Source organism: Echinops telfairi, unplaced genomic scaffold (genome assembly GCF_000313985.2).
Source record: "Echinops telfairi isolate 266 unplaced genomic scaffold, ASM31398v2 ScPeMD7_7420;HRSCAF=8458, whole genome shotgun sequence".
NCBI lineage: Eukaryota > Metazoa > Chordata > Mammalia > Afrosoricida > Tenrecidae > Echinops > Echinops telfairi.
The window spans coordinates 45,936,580-45,958,859 of NW_022111320.1; the positions used below are offsets into that span (position 1 = coordinate 45,936,580).

Below are 22,280 nucleotides of genomic sequence, written 5' to 3' on the forward strand. Positions count from 1 at the left end.
GGTACCCTGGGAGAAGGGTCTCGGGAGTCTCAACTTGAGGGTCACCAGTCCTTTCTTTACCGTCACTTAATCGTGTGTCTTGATCTGAGATTCTGATGATGGTTCACTGCTCTGAGGTCCAACCAACTTGTTTTAGCTTTGTTTTATATTTAAACAAATACACTTATACTGCACAATCCATCTCATGATATAAAAGTGCATCTTGCTGCTTTCTATTATCTTATTAAATTTCAAGGCTGACTTGCAACCCTATTCTGTGAGACCTGAAGACCAAATAAAAGACCTGGGAGGAAAGACATTTCAATAACTTAAATGATAAATAAAAATATTAGAGTATGTTTAATACCGTAAGGTTGTTTTCAGGCCAATAAACTAATGCCTGTTGAGAAAGACACCATATACCTTGTAAAGAACAGACACCTGTTCAATCTAAGGAGCACCTTCCTTTGGGCTTTCATTTTAATAACCCTTTTTATATAAGAAAACCCTCAAAAAAACCAAACTCACTGCCCATCGAGGAAATGTCGAATTATAGTGACCCTCTAGGGCTGAACCCAACTGCTCCTATGAGTCTCTGAGATTGCAGCTGCTATGGGAGCGCAAGTTGGCTGGTGGTTTCAAATTGCTGACCTCGGTCAGCGCAGCCCAGCATGTAACCACTACACAACCAGAGCTCCGATTTCCTATACGAAGTGGATGAAGCGCAAATCCATTCTAGGCCTACCTAGATCATAATGAAGACGAGCTACAAAGTTATCTTTTTAGTCTAGTTACTTCTATAGCTGATAAAAATAAAAAACCGTTTCAGTGAAACATTTTCCTTAAAAGGAACATAATACAGTCAGGAAGGGAAGGGTTTCAAAGATAATCCAAGTAAGTAAAAATCTTAGTTATTTTAAGACAAGAAATGAGAAGAATACATAGAGAAAAATCAAATTTTAAAAATCTGATTATGTAAACTTAGAGATGTTTGTTGTAAGATCAATGTTATTTCTGGAATAGCTGATCATTTCAACTACAACTTTTCAAAATAGAAGTGGAAATTCAGAAGTGAGAGAATTTATGTTGTGGTGGGCTAAATGTCAGGCAGAATATTTACTTTGAGAGTTTAAGAATTTTCATTTCAAATCTATCCTGTATATGCTTGGTTTAAAATTTTTTTTTAATATACAATAATAATTTGCTTCCCAAAGAAAAAACACTTAAGGGGGTACCTAGGGTAGCATAGAAAGCCCTAATAATGATAAAGCTCTCTCAAAAATATCGACTTTTAATCACCTTTCTTGATCCTTACCTCTCATTTACTTTCAACTCTACATAGTGCCAATTCAGATGTCAGAGTTGCTCTATTTGAAAAGCAAAAAAGTTCTTGTTTGGAAGGATAGAGATACACTGATATTGTGACAATAAATTTCTTAATAACCTTCTTATGTTGCTGAAGATCCCTGTTGGTAGCTCTACCTTTTTCAGGTTTAGTTTGATGGGTTATGTTGTACAACTTTCACATTTAGATACTTACCCCGTCGTCCCACAAACAGTAAAGTTCAGCAGAGTGTGTGATGAAAAGTCACATATTTCAAACCATATTCGTGGGTCAAAGAAGGCTTTGGAACACATACACTTATCTGTCAGCTACACATACCTTTACTAAGCAATTTTTATGTCCAGGCACAGAGCCGTTTACATAGATGATATTATGCTTTGTGTTTATTCTCCACACCTAGAGCATAAAGAGAAATCAAAGAAAAAACATTACAAGTTAAGCAACAGACCTGTGTGAAAACAAACGAGCAGTACCTGTTAACAAGAGACGGGGACATGAGGTTACCGTGTGGGCACTTCAGAATGTGGAGGGTGGACACAGATCCCAGCCCTGTGAGTGACGGGGGAGAGCAGGCCTGGCCAGCAATGAATGGCTCTAAGACGGTGGGGGGAGATCGAGGGTGACCCGTCCTTGACACAGAACATAAGCTGGTGGAAAGGGGATAACCTTCTTCCATGCTTACAGAAAGAGGCTTCAAACACCTCGTGGAAAAATTGTAGTCTTTCAACAACATGTTCGCACTAACTCTGTGAAGCCCCTGGTGTAAGGCCAGAGCAACGCAGTGGGTGGTCTAAGCTCACTCACAGATGACACAGCACAAGCTGCATTCTTCCTTTTGTCAGTCAACGCTGCGCATCTACGAAGATGGCCGGATACTGACACTAAGAGGCCGAGCAGCTCACACGGAGGAAACCCCTCGTAGAATCAAATGGCGAGGAAGGATCATCAAAAACAATGTACTGAGACAACTACATCTCGTCGGGGAAAACCAAGTTCCAGCTCACATGTACCAATGGCTAAAAGATAAGGACTACAGAGACTACAGCCACACACATACAGGGAAAAACTGAAAACTAACAAAAAAGCATGAATTCTGTACAGCGTAAAAGTCATGGAATCTTAGCTACAGAATAAAAGTGTGGGGGTTTTTTTTGCCGGTGAAAAATTAGACATCAGATACAGCTAAAATAAAAACTGGAAAGACAGGCACAGAAAAGACTGCCTTTGGGTATTATTGTACTTATGGGAACTTATTTTATTTTTGTACTTTCTGTGCATTGGAGCCTAGCTACATAAATAGCACCCTTTTAATTTTGGAAGCATAGGACTAATAATGCACCCATTATAGTATAAATTGATTTCTAATTTATGTATCACATATACTTCTCAATTTAGTACAGACTGAGCTTAATTTTTCTCTTAAATATATACACTTATCCTATAAGAAAATCTGTATTTATCATCTTTTAGTGCTCTCCCCCCTTTGCTCACCTCCCTCGGCTTCTCCTCACCCACCTCCTTTCCCGCCTACCACACAACTGATAAGTTAGCCATAGTCGAGTACTAACCTCTCATGCCTCTCTGTGCTTATGGGATGACATACTCAACTACACATGTGGGGGATTTTTTTGGTTCACTATTTTATGGGAGGAAAAAAAGCTCTGGGACTTACTTTTTTTACACAACATTTTCTGAAAATCTCAGTCAAGTGGCGGAGAACTAATGTTTTCATTTTACTGTTGCACATTCTAGTTTGCATGCTATCTGAACACGGCGGACAGGTGGAGACACATACATACACACACACACACACACACACACACTCTAGTTTACATGCTATCGGAACACGGTGGACAGGTGGAGACACACACACACTCTCTCTCTCTTCTCCCCTGAATACTGAGAGAATACTGAGAAAGCCTGGCAGAACTGTGGGATGCATGCACACTCGGGTGCCCTTGCATTTTGCAATAACTTAATTGGACTCTTCCTGAAAAGCAGCTCAGACTTACTTTCAAGCCATAGGCGGTCCTATCTCTGTTTCCCATCCGGCCAGGCATTTTCGTTCCAGGCCAGACTCTGGCAATATCCTGCGGGGGGGGGGAAAAAAGCAAAGTCAGCACGCACTTCCAAGCACTGTGTTTCAAATGAAAACATAAACTACGGATGGGTTGTTGTAAAAAGTTGCTTAATTTCCCCCTCATTCTGAGGACTTCCTTTCTAAATTAAGACTGACAATATATATTCAGAGTTCGGAAGAGACCTAGGAGAAAAACTCAGAAACAAGATCCAGTGACCTGTTACTAGTTGACAAGAAAGAAAAATAAAGGGCACGTGGACATATCACACTACATTTCAAGGGGAAAAAACCAAGCAGTGGACTGGTCAGTTTCCATCAATCTTCTGTGTTAACCGACTCCATCCACATCACTGCTTTGGACAGAATGGTCCTACTTCTCACCCTGCCTTTTGATCTTTTCCCGGGACAGGATGATTAAACAACAGGACCAGTCACTAGAATACTAACCCTGCTGGTCTAGTTCTGTCGTGACTCACGTAAACCAGACAGCGTCACACTGCTCGGGCAGGGCACACATCTTCTCGCTCTCTGACACTCACTGTGCTTTCTTCATCACAGTCCTAAGACAGAACCAACACCGTCCTGCACCATCTGATTTACAGTGCCATTCAGAGAATACCCAACTCTCCGCATTAGGAAAGCAATTACTCGCTCATCCTTGGTGGGGGTATGCACAGGACACAGCAGAGTTGATTTCTTGATAAATACCGAACTTTGAGTCATAGGATTATCAGAATACAAAATAGATCTATTTTTAAGAACTTTAAGACATGATTTACACGCTTTGCCCATTTAAAGTGTACATTTAAATGTTTTTGGTATACTCCGAGTTCTTTATCACCACAATCAATTTTAGAGTATTTGTACCCCAGCCTCCCAACTCTCCCGTCCTTCCAACCACTAATACTTTGGTCTCTGTAGCGTTGCCTCTTCTGGAGACTGGATATAAATGGAAATCATACGACCTGTGGTCTTTGACTCAACATCGTGTCTCACAGTTCATCCACGCTGCACTATGCGTTAGTATTTCCTCCCATCTTATTGCGAAGCCACACTTGAGTTATCCATTCATCAGCCGAGGAGCGCTGGGACTGTTTATTCTGACAGTGCTGCCGCGCGTATCCATCTAGAAGCTGTGATGGGAGCGTTGGTGTCATCCTTTCCAGATACAGAGAAGTGCACTGCTGGGTCACATGGCAATTTTGTGCTCAAGAGTTTTATCTTTAACCTTTTATTCTGAAACGATCTGATACCCATAGAGAAGTTGTAAAACAGCACAGAGAATTCCTGTGCACCCTTGACCCAGCTTCCCCAAATAATTCTATAAAACCAGGTCTTTGAACCGGGGATTCATATGTATACCTGGCATCTTCTTGAAATGCAGATTCAGAGGCAGATTTGGGATGGAAGGCCGACCTGGACCCAAGTCCCCCATACATCTTACGCTTCATCCTTATTCGGAGTTTTAGACACCCCCTGTGCTGTGCAGGCAGTTCTCGGATGCATGCGCCCCGCACCATCAGGATACTGCTGCATCACCCTGTACACTTAGCTCATGCTACCTTTGATGGTCCCCCCCTGGCTTCCCAAGGCCCTGGAAGCCACCCATGTTCCTCCTCGCTCCTGCTGTGCCACGTAGGCAGTGTTATATAAATGGGACCATGGTCCGCCACTTTCCGAGACTAGCTTAACAGCCTTGTGACCCGTCCAGGAGGGTGTACAGCGCAACTGCCAAAATATGTATCAGAAGTGGTTGTACTAGCATTTTACCTTTCTGCCAGCAATGCGTGAGTTCCAATTTCTCCACATCCTCGTCAACACTTGTTCGTCTATGCTGACAGTCTTTTTGATGGTAATTGGTAACGATGTACCTTGATTTAGTCTCGATTTACACGTCCCCAATGATTCACAACATTGCACATCTTTCCAGGCGCTTATGAGCCTTTGGCGGCCCTATGGTGGCTCAGCAGGACACACGGGGCTGCTAACTGCATGGTCAGCAGTTTGAAACCATCAGCTGCTCCTTGGGAGAAAGATGGGGGCTTCCTATTCCCATCAAGAGTTACCGCCTGGAAACTCACGGGAGCAGTTCTACCCGGTCCCACAGGGTCGCTGAGTCAACACTGACTCCATGACAATAAGATGAGCCTTTTTGCTGAAATGTGGGAGCCACGTGACCTCCTCCAGCTCCCAGGGCTGAATGCCACGTGGCAGGGGTCAGCCATGCCTCCAACCTTCACCCTTCTGCACCTCATCATGGCATCAACTACCCTTCCCGGGGCACTCTGCTTTCCACGCACTTAGTACCTTTTCTGCTGGGTCCAATAATTCATCGCAATGACCACACAGATTCACAGATGATGCTCCCGAGTATGGGGCTTATTAGGAAAGTTAATAGGTTGCAATATCTGAGAGAAATTCTCAGATACAATTTTTCAATCGAGATAGTTTCTTCTCTGTTGTGCTTGCAGGGAAGGCTTCTTTTTTGCTCTCAGCCTGGCCTCTGCCCTGCTCGGTTAAGTTACAAACTCTTTCAGTGCTGCCAAAAAATGCCCAAAGGATGTGCCCCTGGGCTGTAAGTCTCAGTCTGAAGGTACTTGGTTCCAGCTTCTTGAGTTAGCAGATCCAATTCTTCCATTAAGTGCCAGGAGGCGCCCCCCTCCACAGGCCAGCCTTCTGCCCCAGAGCACTCAGCTGTACTGGCTCTGTGGGCTGGGAAGTGCACGATGCTGCCATGTTCTCTGGCTCATGGTTCTGCTGCGGGTCCTCTGCTATTCCACGGGGCACAGCAGTCTCCCAGACCAAGGAAGTTCAATGCACAGGGATCTTGGGGCCCAAGGTCTTTTTATGTAAGAAGAGCACTGCTCCTGGCTCTTCTCTCGTGCTGGCAGTGAGATCCTCTTCTCCTGTTTCTGAGATAGCTCCTTTCACACCCAGCAGGACGGCAACCACAATTACCCTTGTTAACAAGCACTCACAGAGGAAGCACATCCTCCAATCAGGATCTTGCCCATCTTCTTACCCAGACCCACCAAGGAAACAAAGCCATTTGGTGGCAGTTACAAAGGCTATGGCTGTAAGAGCAGTGTTCAATAATTCACTGCATTGCCGCATTTATGCGTCTTCTTTGTAGAAAAGTGTCTATTCAGATTCTGAACTCACTTTCAAATGGAATTACTTATCATTTTGCTACTCAAATGTCACGAGTTCGTCCTGGATCCGTCTCTCATTAGGTAACATTGGCACGTGTGGCCGCCCGTTCCCCTTGTCTTTTCACTGTCGTGATAGCAGAAAAACAACCCCCCAATCCCCACACTCATCGGAGTAGAGTCAATTCTGATTCACAGCAACCTGGTAGCAGGGATTCTGGGGCTGTGATCTTTAGGGGAGCAGAAAGCCTCCTCACGTTCCTCCTTAAAGGGGCTTTGCGTTTTCATCAAGTCTCATGTAGCTATTCTTTTCTTGTTGTCACTTGTGCTTTCGGGGTTGCACCTCAGACTTTTTGATACAGCCATGATCATGAAGATTTACTCCTGCATTTTACAAAATGCAAGTCTATGATACACATAATCTTTAAAATTATTCTGTTTCTTGTAACATAACAATATAATTTCAGATTTACAGAAAAGTTGCCCCAACCGCCCCCCCCCACCCCCGCCCCTGAAGAATTCTCAAGCTCTTTAAGTTCATCACTGATTCATATTTTGCTTCACTTGATTTATTATTCATTGTATGTCTCTATACATGGGCACCTTTTCTCAGACCATCAGAAAATGAAATACCATGACCTGTACATTTACTAAGAACAAGGGTATTCTCATAACTATAATGATACAAGTCAGAAATGTAAACATACTATTATATAATCCACTGTCTATATTTAATTTTGTTAACTATGCTAATCACATTCTTTTTATTAGTTGCCCGGCCTAATTAGCCTCCTTTATTCTGGAACAGTCCCTCAGTCCTACCTTGTGCTCCATGAACTTGATAGATTTTTTTTTTTCAGGATACAAGTTATTTATCTTGTAGAATATTGCTCACTTTGGATTGTCTGGTGTTTCCCAATGATTAAATTCGGGTAATGCATTCCTGGGCAAAACACACAAAAGCCATACCGTGTTCCTTCCCAGAATCCTATCAGGAAGTACAGTCTAATGGTTGTCCCATTACCGGTGATATATAGCTTTGATCATGTAATTAAGGTGTGTTCAACTAGGTTAATCCTTTCCAAAGCTCTTACTTTTTCTTTTGTAATTAAAAGGTAACTTATTTTAAGATTTAAAAAGTATCTTGTCTTCATCAAGCTTTAGCACTGGTTTTAGCATCATCTAGTGATGATTTCTGGCAGGACCAATTACCACGAGGGCTGTCAGCGAGGGATGCACCACCAGCCTCATGGTTCCTGCCACCTTTGCCGGCACTGTGGTTCAAGGAAGAACTTTCCCTTTTCTCTCATTTATTTGTGTATTCATTATTTTTATCAGTGTGACCCAATGCATTCTAACTTCCCTCCACAAATGTGGTTACTGTCAACAGATACATTTTGAAACGCCAACTGGTCTGGTTTGGGCTCATGAAACCTGTTCAGGTTGGCTGTGTCCTTGGAAGCCCTCCTCTTGTACGCACACCCACCCTTCCTTGTACGAGGTGCTGTAGCTTTTGCTCTGCCTGCCTCACACCTGACAGGAGAAAGACCTGGGCTCTGGGTATGCTCACGGCTACAGCCATGTCTTCGCTTTTAGATCCTTCTAGCAGGCAGAGCTACGACATGAACACAAACATATGCACACAGGTACATTCTTTCTTGCCCGCTTCTCTCTCTCTCCACCCACACACAGAAAATTCCTACAGTTAACCATCATTTTAATTCAACCCTCAAAGGTCCATCTGATTCCCCCTTTCATATTTTAATGCCTTTCCCCCAACAGCGCGGGGCTCTCATTGCCCATGTACTCACTCACCTGCTCAGCGCTACCATTTAGAGAATGCGGTTTCAGAGTGGCTACCTCTATAGCACTGCAAAAAAGAAGCCTCTTAACTCATACCCAACAACTGCTCAGATGCCTTTGAAATCTGGACGGAAGATAGATAAAAGTGATCTCAATGAGTGACTTGCCCGCCTCCATTCTGTACGCTTACGTGAGTCACGTGAAATCTAGTGGGGGAGTTAGGTTCAATTTCTAATTATATTCCATTTTGGGTTTCACCCACCCCTAACTACGTTTTTATTTTATTCAAGGCATTTCAAACATTAACATGACTCCACAGGTAGGAACCGCCGTAGAAGCATGGCTATACAAGTGTCACTTCTGCCATGCCTAGGCCCTTCCGTGTCACTCCCACTCATCCTTGTGGGCAACCAATCTCATAACGTCTGTGCAATCAGACATGCTCGGATGGATAGATACTCTCTGATAGCCTGAACATGTCTGCCCTTCACAATGGCCTGGTTATTGGTTTCTTTCACAGCAGCACAGTATGCTACTGAGTAGTAGACGTATTATTTATTATTTATCCCCACATTTATGCTTGCAACCACAAATACGGTTACACCGAATACTGGTGCAAATGCATGCTTTGTATCGTTAAGAGAACACCTACGGGGTTAATCCCGAGGAGCAGGACTGCTGTGTCCAAAGGCAAAGAGCATGCAGCCTTGTTAGAGACCTCCATGCGACTGACTCTGAATGACTGACAATGACTGACGCTCCCAAACAGATCAAAATGCCCACGGGCTGTGCAGAGCACCGCAGAAAGGGTGTCTCCACGTCTTCGCCACCACATTTCCCCGGCGCCATGGTAGTGTCTTTACTCAACTCCCTGCTGTCTCTCTTACGTAATATCAAATCTGTGAAGGAAACACTGGGGCCAGAGGGAGGGGCGTTCTAATCCCTTCCTTCTGCAGCAGACTTCTGAGTGTAGGAAGGGAGACCGAGAAGGGCAGGGGAAGGCACCTAAGCAATGCAAGTCTGACTCCTGCAAAAATCAAACAGCGAGCCCACCTCCTGGCGCTCATGCCCTCTGGTTGCGTTTGGGCCAGGCTGGTGACTGACTCAAGGCCAAAAAGAGAAGATGCCAACTCTCTGAGATGCAGTACAGAGAATCTGATTTCTGTCTTGGTACTTGCTTGCTCCCCAGGCTCCGAAATACTGAGCTACTGTACGCTGCCTTAGGAAGAGGCCCATGTGGCAAAGATGTCTCCAGGGACAAGTAATTTAGGATCCCAAAAAATGTCTCAGCATTAGGACCCACCTAGAGTCAGACTGAAATGACCCGACTTGACCAGGGGCAGACTGAACCAGTTCACGCACAGGAACGAACGTACACTGTTAAACAGAGCACTGTTAAGACGATATACTTACACCCGTGGAAATGGCTCCAGGTCGCCGGTGGGTTTTCGTTTGACCATGAGTAGCAGGCTGGCCTTTAAACCCCCATCTTTTCATGACACCTTGAAAACCTTTACCAATACTAGAACAAAACAAATATTTGGATTTACAGAATGAACACAGCCTCAAATATTCCCACTTGGACACTTTCTTGAGAGTACCTTTGAGTTTTAACAATGCAGGCTCTGGAATACTGAATTACTGTACACTGCCTTAGGACGAGGTTCACGTGGCAAGGATGTCTCCAGGTAAAAGTAATTTAGGGTCTAGAGCTCACCCACATCTACATTAATGAGTCTGGAAGCATCACCCCAGCCTTGAGGTGGCTTAAGCCGAAGTGGCGCCTTGATTGAGAGACGCTGAGCTAGAGGCACAGGCAAAGTGGCCCTGTGAACCCTGACCACAGAAACGCAGGGTACCTGACGTTCACTGCTCGCATCCAGTATGTTTTAGGCTGTTATTCACTATTACGTAATTAGTACAAAGCACACCTAAATAACACGAACGTTTTGCTTTTGGAAGTCACCATGATCTCAGTCTCAAGGTTCAGAGAACGAGGCCAACGGAGATGGAGAAATAAAGTCTGAGTACTATTTCTTAAATGTCGAAACTCTTAATTTCTAAATGAAATCACTTTATTTTCCAATTCTACCAACTAGAGTGGTACTCCCCAAGGGTGCAGCTGGACCGATCCGCTGCGGTAGCAGGCACCCATACTTCATCCTGGATTCTGCACTCTCGTACAAAACTCCTTTGTTGCCAGCAGGCGCTTTCCCTGCCCACCCCCTAAAATGGGAACCAGCAGGCCACTAAGTTTGGGAGCCTGTGGACTCGAGAAGCAGTTAGAAAGTAAACGCCACTAATGTTCAAACATTATTAAAGTTTGTCTGCATATGTCATCTATGTTAATATCCGAGATACAATAAAAGTCTAGAAAGAATTGTAAGACTGTACTTGACACATTTTTATGTACTCTAAGATAAAAATATCTTCACTTTTCACTAGATAATATGGTAACACATTTTAAATGTAGGATTCCTGACCTTGAACAAAACAAGCTGTATTGTAAGAAAACCAAGACGGTGGCTGCGAAACCCCTATTTTTCCCACTTAACAAAGAGTGATTAGAAAACAATGGATTAAAGGAAGCCCCTCCGAGTAATACTACTTTAGATAAATCAAGAATTCGAGACAACCAATTAAACGTTGAAAATAACAGCGGCATAGGATCCACGTACAGGTTGAAAGGCAGACAGGGCCCCCCAGTCAAACACTGGAATTTTAGTTCAGAAACGTACAAATATTTCCTCCTAACATGGAATCTTAGAACATATTTCAAAAATAATACACACGGTTGGGAATTTAAGAACAAGGGCGTCATGTACACTTATGAGGCTGCTGTGGTGACGCCACTTTTGAGAGAAGGAGGTGGGGCACCGACGTGCTGATCGGACCCCGACAGCCTGTGTGAACACCGCGACAGTGCTCACCCTGGCCGTCCTTGGTAGAAAGTTGACTGATCCCTTCCGAGCTCTCCCACCATTTCATCTGTGCTTAAAAAGAGAGCCAGCTAGCGGGCGCACCAATAAAACACATGCCAGGTAAATTACAGAAGATAATTTAGCTCATTGTAAGAGTAAACGATTATAAGATGAAAGTGGTATCCTGAAAGTGCTAATTATCTGTCGACTAATTACAGACTGTTTTTCAATCTAGCTCTAAAATACATCATGTTGTTACAATGTGTACAATGGGAACCTCTTCAGTAAATAACCTTTAAACAAAAGGATAAAACACAAATGACAGGACAAATTATTGGCTTAATTCAGACAATAGCATGCACCTGTTGATCCACGGGTGGCACAGGTATCTATTCTACTGCTCTGTAAGCCGGGAACAAAGGCGGGACAAAAACAAGAAGTGCTCGCCTCTATACTTAGCACCCCCGGGCACATTTCAAATGCAAGGCTTTCACAGGTCACAGAAAATAAAGAGCTGCGCTTGATTAAAAGTGATACACAACACGTGGAGCACAAGGCTCTGCTCCCTCACCCTGTCCACTGCCGCTTTCAGTCCTGACAGGAGGGGAGGCAAAGAAAGGACAACTCACATCAGAAAGAACAGTGTGAGAAACACCACATTGAGCGCGGCGTCTGAGACCTAGAGACATACGGAACAACACATTTTACTGAGGGCCTTTAACAAGTTCAACCAAACGCACCCCACGAACCCCGAGGTGCCACTGAAGTTGGGGAGGCCGCATTGCTCTAGCCCTTGTTCCTCAGCCTTCGCCCGCCACACGCAGGGCAGGGGCTTTGGCCGTCAGAAGCAGCCAGCACAGCCCTTGTTCCCGGCTAAGCCTGCTGCCTTCACCCTGCTCTCCAGTTCGTTTCAAGTGGGGGGGGCGCGCTCGAAAGACTTCACCTTCTTACATTAAAAAAAAAAAAGATGGTATTAAGTGGGGGGTGGTGGATAATCTGGAGAAGGCACGAAAACTAAGACTCTTGCAGCAGGAATACATAAGAGAGATTTCCGCTCATAATAGATTTCAGCCCCTAGCATACTGTGACAAGCACCCAAATGCCACCAGCAGCACTCAGGGTGTAATACGAAACCTACCTGCTGTGTATCTCCCCCTTCCATGGGGAGCCATCTCACTGCCTGATTCTGTATACAGATGTCTGGGGGACAAAGCAAAGTGTTTGTGATGAGACCCCGTTCTCTGGGGTCTATCCATTCTGAGTCCTCTGAGCACTTTCTCAACACCCCCATCACCTCGGGGAGCCCCCTTTCTGGCTCTCTCCAACCTCGCACCACCGTCCCCACTAAGGCACTCGCGGGGCTGGAGTTCTGCCCCATCATGTCCACTGCATTAAAGTATACTGTCCCACGGCTCTCTGGAACTTGCTCTGCTGCTATCCCCTTAGTCCCCCAATCCAAAGTCTTTTACTAAAGTCATTTTTAATTAGTAAGGTTTTAAAGATTGAAGTTTATCATGGAGGTTTTAAAATATACTCAAAAGCAGAGACTCCAGGTTCGATGAATGCTATGTATCTTGCACCAGGGTTAGCCCAGAAGTGCTGTTGAAACATCACAGACAGCACATCCTCCAACGGGGTCGACATACTTCTGACGGTGGTGTTTCCATCCCCCCACCCCTCCCCGAGATGTGTGCACTCTGATTTATACCACATCAGAATGACGCTTTTGCTATCCTTTCAGAGGATCAAATCGTGTTTTTGTTTTTCATTTTAGGAACTAAAAGAAGCCTGAGGGAGCAAGATCAGGACTCCATGTGGTAGGGTTTCCAAACAAAGTCATCATCAGACAGGTTCTCAAAGAACGCGACCATGTACGATGAAGGGGAAAAAACTCCTAGGCACAACTTTCCTAGCCTTTTTCTCACCAATGCACTCTTCAGTTTTCTTAAAACGTCTTCCCAAGAAGTGCCTCTGATCATCCCAGGAGGAACTCCAATATTAGCTCTCCGGGAACCCCAGAAACAGTTGGCAAAACCTGCTGGGCAGGTGCCCTTGGAAGCCACTGTTCAGACTGGATTGCTTCTGAAAGCACCGAGACCAAGACAAGTGTGCTCCTGAGAGAACGCGCCTGCAGCCGTCCGTTGATGGTAGAAACGTGCTCAAACACCTTCTGTTTGGAATGAGCCCTCACACACAGGAACTGGAGCCCTCGGAGCGATACTTTCTGACTGGCCCTCATAGGTCCATTTACCTACCACCTGCTAAACTTACAGCGATGGTGGCAGGGTTGAGTAGTGACTATGGAGAAAACGGCTGCCAATCCCACAAACCCTCATTTACAAATCTGAATTCTTGCTGGTAAATCTTCTCTCTCCCAATCCATAGAAGCGCTGACCATATAACAATCACAACAGCTCCAGGCACTCGTAGTTTCTAAAACATAGCGATTATCTTCGTCTCTTTATACTAACCTCCTCACGCTACTAGAGCAAAAGCTGCAAACCGATCATCGTTCATCGGGTCACACAAACCCCTCCTCGGCTTTACATACAAAACAAAAGCAACCAACCCACAACCTAGGACGGTTCCCTGCCGACGTCTTTAGTCTAAGACGGGCAAAGTCTTCTGCAAGCAGGTCCAGCTCGGCTTTTACTCACCGCCTACCAGAGAGTTGTGTCCACCACAGGTCCTCATCATAGCAATCCCCAACTTGGCCCTTTGATGCCCTTGACCTCTCTGCCCTTCTTGCCCCAAACACCCTTCCCTTTATACTTTCTGTGACCGCCATGAAAAAGAACTAAGAGCATTTATCACTACGTGTTACATCATCTGCAAAGTGACCGGTTTTCTGTATGAAAAAAAAAAAATCTGTAAGTAGAGATTTTTCAATCAGAACACTTCCAAATTAAAAGTTCAAACTTTTTTAAATACCACCTTCATACCATAAGAAGGTTAAGTGACTTGTATATAATCTCCCAGAAAACCAATAACTGGGTTCTATTCTGAGGGGACTCTTGCCTTCTCTGAATAGGCCCAGATCAGGTGGTATTTCTCTCTCTATATATGTTTTAACAGTTTTATTGGCACTTCATCCACATGTTACACAATGCACTAATTCACCTTTCTACATCTAATAAAACCCGGGGCTAGAGGCGTAAAGATGAAGAAACCAATGGTGCAGGGTCAGCCTCCCCTGCTATGGCTGAGCAGTCCAGGTGACGCTACTGGGTAAGTGGAAAGGGCTCAAGAGCAGTAGGTTCAGTTTGGTTTGCTCATATTTCAAAGACTGGGCTTTATTAGCTATTAATAGAAAAAGAAAACTATAAAAAATTATTTTGCTTTGGAAGGCTTTATATATAAGATGTAAGAATCTCTCCCATACAATCTAAATAGAATTTGTATCCTAAGACCTTATAGGGAAAAAATTTATTTTTGATTGAAATGTAAAATTAAATCTGGTAAATATATAGCTAACTTACACCTCAAAACGGACACACATAAATCTGTCCATTTTTACAGAGTATTATACCCTCAATTCAAATAAACACAATGTATCTTTCAGTATAAGGAAATTACCAATTGCAATAATTTAAAAGGGCATTTTAAAACTTTATGGAAATCTTCAGGAGGTTGCTACTGTTAGTCACCGATACTTAAGACTACAAACACTGTATTTTCTTAAATGGCACCTTTTCTTTATTTCTTTCTCTTATTTTATATAGTTATTTCTAAAGTAGGCTTAATCCAGCAATTAAAATTGAAGCTCTAAGGTACAAAAAGTTGAAATGCTCAAAAAAGAAGTACATATGAACAATTAGAATGATTACAATGTGAAGAAAACGGAGAATTTAAATTAGAGATTAATTTGAGACTTTACTCTTTTCTAATGGAAATGAGATAATGAAGCACATTACTAAAGAAGCCGATCTTCAGTTTTAGGCCAACCATATTGAGTAAAAATTGCCAATGCTATTTGAAACTGGTTTAGTTAAACTTGCTTAAATACAGATGCTTCTGCTGGAACTTCAGTGGAGTTAAGGAAAGGAAGGATCTAGAATTCTGAGGTGGGTAAAGGATTAGGGAAGAAAATAAATGGGAGTCTAGTGAGCTCCTTTTTGGCTGGCATCCCGTACTGGGGGTCTAGTATGTGGTGCCTGGTGAACGGCATCCACGGCACCTGAGAAGTGGTGAGGAATGCAAATTCTCAAGACCAGACGCCAGCTCTGAGTCGAGTGGCCCACGAACTGAAAGATTGGTGGTTTGAATGCACCAGATGTCCGGCAGGAAAAGGAAGGGGGAGTCTGCTTCTGTCAAGCTTGACAGCCTTAGAGACCCCGTGAGGCACTTTCTGCCTTCCTGCAGGGTTACTGAGTCGTAACAGACAACACAACATCAACCCCAGATCCACTGAATTAGACCATGTGGGGGTGAGACCCAGTATTTCTGAAACACATACAAACGTGAAAAACCAACTGCTCCAGCCTTGTCATTGTGCAATTTTACTTTTCCTGCTAGTGCTTCTGTCTGCAACAGGGAAGGTGAAACCAGTTTCAAATTTTGAAACGGGCTGAAAATAAAGGCGGCAGTGAGAGTTCTGATCAACATTCTCGTTAGCTATGAAGGACTTAAACTCCAACTTAAAAGCCCAGCTGTCCGAAATGGGGGACACGTCACAGAACGATGGCAAGAAGAGTTTAAAATTCTAAAGGCAAGTATATCTGTGTGCAAATTTGTGCACACTCCCCATAATCCAGGGCTCAACCAAACCAAACCCAGTGCCATCGAGTCAATTCCGACTCAGAGCGCCCCACATTGGACCGAGCAGAGCTGATCCTTGAAATTTCAGACTGCATGACTTTCCAGTAGCCCTGCCTCTTCTTTCCCCCAAGGAGTAGCTGGTGCATTTGATCAGCCGACCTTGCAGTTAGCAGTCCATTGCTTAACCCCTAGCTCCATCGGGGTTCCTTACAACCAGGGGAGGCAGCTGCAAAGAGAAGAGGAGCAGCAACCAGAACCAGAAGCAGCTAAAGACCCAATGCTGCACCCGGAAGGTATTCAGAACGATGCGCCAAAAAGCGGGACTAGTCCTATGTACTTACTGGTCCTATGTACTTACTGGTCCTATGTACTTACTAGTCCTGCACACGTCCTGAGGCCTGAATAGCACGCCAACTTCAAGAAAAAGTTGAAGATTCTTGGCAAAAGGTCAAAACAAATCCAATTTGTTCTGGTCTCGGATAATAAACATCACGTAACAATAAGCACACTGGGTCCAGGGCCCACAGAGAGGGAACACACTGCTGAATGGGGAGAGTCAGACAGAACACCGTGCTGCAGCCCGCACAATACTGGGGAGCTCCCCAACCGGTCGTCTTCCCTGCTTCACAGTCCAATGCCACTACGCCAGTCCCAGGGCGCGTTATCCTTCTAGCTCTTCTTAGCTATCTAGTCTGGAGTAATGCATACAGCTTTATGCAATCTTGTTTCCTGGGAAAAGGCCATTAAAAAGAAAGAAATTCGCTTTCATTTGAAGTCTAGGGAACTGAGCACCTACTAGATGAAAGCACTTGTAGAGCAGAACACAGGGCTGTGGCTCTTAACCTGTGGGTCGCGACCCCTTTGGGGGTTGAAAGACCCTTTCACAGGGGTCGCCCGATCCATAACAGTAGCACAATGACAGTTATGAAGTAGCATAAATAATTTTATGGTTGGGGTCACCACAACATGAGGAACTGTATTAAAGGGCCACAGCATTAGAAAGGTTGAGAACCACTGCTCTAATCCAAGTTAGACAACCGGGTGTCTGACAATGGTTGGCTTTTGAGAATAGCAGGGCAGCCTGCAGAAATAGTAATGGAATTCCCCATTGTTAACTGTGTGCAAATTAATGACCTCACAGTTATCTCTTAAGAGTAATTCAAATGTTAAAAGGAAAATAACCTGATCCACAACACGTATGCACACATCTTCCCAAATAACCAAATCAAAGTTTTACAGCTCAAATATACTGAGTTCCTGACACAGGAAGGCAGGACACAGTTATTAAGACACCATGATTTTAGGGGCCCCAGTAACTAGGGATGAATCCCCAAAACTAATAAGTAGGGGGAGGGAGGGAAGAGGCCTTTCACAATCTCCTTAAAAAGAACCACGGGCTTACTTCCATCTATCACACTTCTTTTCTAAACAGCTTCCCAAGGCAAAGGCACACAGCAGCTGTTTGCAATGGCCCATATTTGAAACCAGGAGCTAAACAGCATGGAAACGAGGGGCGTGTTGGCTGTGTGAAGGAAACTGAAGCGGGCACTCATCCGGTTCCCTGGGATAAGAGTTGCTCTGATTCACTCAATGGGATCACCAGACAACACCACCACCACCACCCCCCACCCCCCACCCCCCACCCCCGCCCCTGCCGAGCACCGTAGACCAATGTTCGGAAAGCAGAAGACCCCTGCGACGACGGAGGCTGCAGACATCATCATGTGACCCCAGAGAGAAAACCGAGACCCAGACAGAACTGAACGGCTGCAGGCTGACTAAGAGCAGGTCCTTGGAGCGCTGGTCCGTCTGGGCCAGGTGCTTTCAATAAGCTGCACCCAATACTTTCCACATAAACACATGACGGGGGAGGAAAGCCTGCACAATGTGTGGAAAATGAAAGGAAGATAATGGAATTTCCACACAACCCTTTGAAGCCTTTTCTTGCATAAGGGCTTGGTTGACTCATTCCCGAGTAAACTATATGAAAACGTATCAGGCCGAGTCTGACGATGACTCAAAATCAGCATTTCATTTCACAGCAATTAGATGTTCATTTCTACTCAAGTGAACCTTTAGGGATTAAAACAATACATATATTCTGCTTTTACTGAAGTCTCACTTACCCAATACTGTGGGTTAATATTTCTCCCTTTAGCATTTGACAAGTTTTTAACACCAATACGAAATGTTTTATACTATTTGGGGGCACAGGAAAAGTCAGCAACCACCGTCAGACACAGAACTGGAAAGAAGAGCCAATTACTAGAGGACACATTAACCTCACAAAGATCTCCAGCAGCACTGCTCATGCATGTTCACATCAGAACGCAACTGCGGTCTTTGGACGTGGGGCCCACGCTAACAGAACATGAGCAGTGTGACCAATCTCTCAGCTCCAGTTTAGGAAGCACACAGCTCAGCTTAAAGCTGTAACACAGTATGAACTCTTCATATATAACTCGGTACAATTTAAAAAACCAGAGAGTAAAAGAAAAAATTAGAATTATGATGAGTAACAGTAACTTATTCTTTATTTAATGAGTTAAAAGACTATACCTCCCACTCGTTGTTATTCATTAATATATACCGAGAATAAACAGAGGAAAATGTGCTACGCAGACCTACGTTTTGGCTGTGACATCCACATACTGTCCGGGCCGAAAGTGTGCAGCGTACAGAGGCGTGCCTGCGTGAACAAGGAGAAGCGCTGTGAAGTCTGACAGCTCAAAAACAGCGTGACTAAATAAACTACTTCCAGAAGGGCTTCTAGCAAGAACGACAGACTGACTTCTGCAAGTGTAATATTAGAAATAAAACAATTCAGTTGCTCAACAAACGTGTTTTGAAAATCGTCTATGTGTGGGTCAAAGAACAAGGTGGCCTAGTCTCAGAAAATGACATGTGGTGCTGGCATGGGCCACCAGACCATAGCTGACTGACAGGCTGGGGATCAGCCTGGGGCTTGCGGAAGAGAGCGACTCCTGGGACGCACAGCGATCTCACTCACTGGTGAGCGCACCAGGTCATTTGGTGACTAACAAGAGACTGAATTTGGTTTCCCAGCTCGAGAAGGAAACAAAACTACGAGAATGACTCAAGAAAGGCTGGGGCTGAATACCAGCTTTCCTCGGCCCTTAACCACAGTCATCCAAACGCGAGAGACTTCCCTGCGTGCACATCCCTCAGACACAGGAAGTGATTACGGCACACCTGACAAGCAGAGAAAGCCCGTGCACAGTCCATGGCGGGCAGGCCGGTTCTGTGCCCGGCCAGTCCTCCCAGGACGGCCCCAAAGGTCTGAGTAGTAGCACACTGCCACTCTGGCTGCCTGAAATCTTTACACAGCAATGTTCCCAACATTTAAGTTGTACACAAATCACATTTCCCCTTAAATCAGCGGTTCTCAACCTTCCTAAAGCTGCAACCCTTTAACACAGTTCCTCATGTTGCGGAGACCGCCAACCATAAAATTACTTTGGTTGCTACTTCATAACTATAATTTTGCTACTGTTATGAATTGGGCCACCCCTGTAAAAGGGTCGTTCGACCCCCAAAGGGGTTGTGACCAACAGGTTGAGAACTGCGGATTTAAATGTACATGAAAAAATGTTATTTGAAAAATTTCTATGATGAACCCAACATTATTCAACAGTCTGTCCTTATAAATTCTGAATTAATAACATTTATAAGAACAATTTATTTTGGCAATTAAACATTTCTCAGGCATTTACAATAAATATACAAAAATGTCAAGACATGGCTCTGACCTCTAGAAACTAAAGTGAAAAAGCAACATTAACAATTTATCTCATCAAATCAGAGCTTTTGAAGCAACAAACAGTAACCCACACTCGAGAGAAGGGCAGTGAAAGATGGGTGCTTTGTTTCACGCAGGCCGGTCTTCCTCTTTCGCTGCCCCTCTACTTTTCCAAGCATGATGTCCTTCTCCAGGGACTGGTCTTTCTTGACGGTATGTCTAAAGTAGGTGAGACAAAGTCTCACTATCCTTGCCTCTAAGGAACATTCTGGCCAGTCTTATTCCAAGACAGATCCTTTGTTCTTTTGGCAGTCCCTGGTAATTTCAATATTCCCCCCCACCCCCAAGCACAAAGGTATTGATTTTGCTTCAATCCTTTTTATTCAATGTCCAACTTTCACATGTAGTTGAGGCAAGTGAAAATACCATGGGCTCGTGCAGGCATCCCTTAGTCCTCAAAGTAACATCCTGGCTTTTCGACATTTAAAGAGGTCTCAGGCTACAGATTTACCCAGTGCAACACATCCTTTGATCTCTTGACTAATGCTTCCATGAGCACTGATTTTGGATCCAAGCAAGACAAAATCCTTGTTACTACAACCTTTCCTTTATTTATCATGACGTCATCTACTAGCCCAACCGTGAGGGTTTTTGTTTACATTGAGCTATAATCCCTACAGAAGGTGCCACCCTTGATGCGCAACAGCAAGTGCTTCCAGTCCTCAGTTTCCGCAAGCAGGGTTGGGTTATGTGCACCAGTCTTCCTTTCATCCTGATGCCCGTTCTTCTGTATGTCCTCCAACTTCTTCATTTGCTCGGCATGCAGACTGAATAGGTATGGTGCAAGGATACAACCCTAACCCACACCTGTCCTGATTTGGAACCATTTTCTGTTTGCACAACTGCCTCTTGATCCATGTACAAGTTCCACATGAACACAATGCAGTGTTCTGGAATTCTTGTTCCTCTCAAAACTAGAATCTGTTATGATCCACACAGTCAAATACCTTTGCACAATGAAACACAAGCAAACATCCTTTTAGTATTGTTTTCTGTCAAGATCCATCTGATAGCAGCAATGATATCCCTTGTTTTAGGTGATCTTCTGAATCCAGTTCAAACTTCTGGCGGCCCTGTCAATGTACTGCTGCAACTGTTGTTACAATGACCTTCAGCAAAATTTTACTTGCATGTGATATCAGGACATTGTTTTATAATTTGTGCATTGTTGGGTCACCTTTCTTTGGAATGGGTACTATAAAATATGGCTCTCTTCAGTTAGCTGGCCAAGAACCTACCTTTCAAACTTCTTGGCACAGATGGAAGAGTGAGTGCTTCCAGTGCTTCATCTGCTTGTGGACACATTTCAACTCGTATTCCAACAATTCCTGGCGTCTTGTTTTTGGCTAATGCTTTCAGGGCAGCTTAAACTTTTTTCTTCAGTAGCACTGGTTCTTGCTCATATGCTACCTTTTGAAGTGGTTGCATATTAACTAGTTCTTTTGGGGCAGTAACTGTGTATTCTTTCCATCTTTTTTTTTTTAATCCTTTTATTGTGGGCTCGTACAACTCTTGTCACAGTCCATCCATCCATCCACTGTGTCAAGCACATTTGTACATCTGTTTCCCTCATCATTCTCAAAACATTTGCTCTCTACTTGAGCCCTTGGTATCAGCTCCTCATTTTTCCCCTCCCTCCATGCTCCCTCCTCCCCCATGAGCCCTTGATAATTTATAATTATTTTTCCATATCTTACATCGTCCTATGTTGCCCTTCACCCACTTCTCCGCTGTCTGTCCCCCAGGGAGGTTATATGTAGACCCTTGTAATCTGTTCCCCCCTTTCTCCCTCACCTTCCCTCCACCCTCCCAGTATTGCCACTCTCACCACTGGTCCTGAGGGGTTCATCTGTCCTGAATTCCCTGTGTTTCCAGTTCCTATCTGTATCAGTATACATCTTCCGGTCCAGCCGGATTTGTAAGGTAGAATTGGGTCATGATAGCGGGGGTTGGGGGGGTGGGGGTGGGGTGGGGGTGAGCATCCAAGAACTAGAGGGGAATTGCATGCTTCATCATTGCCGTACTGTACATTGACTGGCTTATCTCCTCCCCTTGGCCCTTCTGCAAGGGGATGTCCCATTTCCCACAGATGGGCCTGGGTCCCCACTCCCCACCATTCACAATGCTATGATTTTGTTTGGTCTTTGATGCCTGATACCTGAACCCTTTGATGCCTTGTGATCTCAGAGGCTGATGTGCTTCTTCCATGTGGGCTTTGTTATTTCTCAGTTAGATGGCCACTTGTCTTTCATTCCTCTTTTGAAGTTTTCTATATCATTTAATATTTTTTCCACTGAATCTTTCAATATTTTGTCATGGCTCAAATTTTTTTCAGTTCTTTTAGTTTATATGTTTAGCATGTTCTTCTCTTTTGGTGTTTTAACTCTAAGTCTTTGTACATTTTATTACATTTTACTTTGTCTTC

The 22,280-nt window shown here is 44.2% G+C and overlaps 1 protein-coding gene across 1 annotated transcript in view; it reads right to left on the bottom strand.

Moving 5' to 3' along the window:
- The window catches only part of MRPL3 (mitochondrial ribosomal protein L3), a 45,230-nt gene that overhangs the window by 3,498 nt on the left and 19,452 nt on the right, over nt 1-22,280 (bottom strand). The window contains exons 6-9 of the mRNA XM_004704178.2: nt 18,664-18,724; nt 9,770-9,878; nt 3,337-3,414; nt 1,643-1,720 (exon numbers count right to left, since the gene is read on the bottom strand). Of these exons, the coding sequence (XP_004704235.1) occupies nt 1,643-1,720; nt 3,337-3,414; nt 9,770-9,878; nt 18,664-18,724 (326 nt within the window). The remainder of the gene's footprint in view (nt 1-1,642; nt 1,721-3,336; nt 3,415-9,769; nt 9,879-18,663; nt 18,725-22,280) is intronic.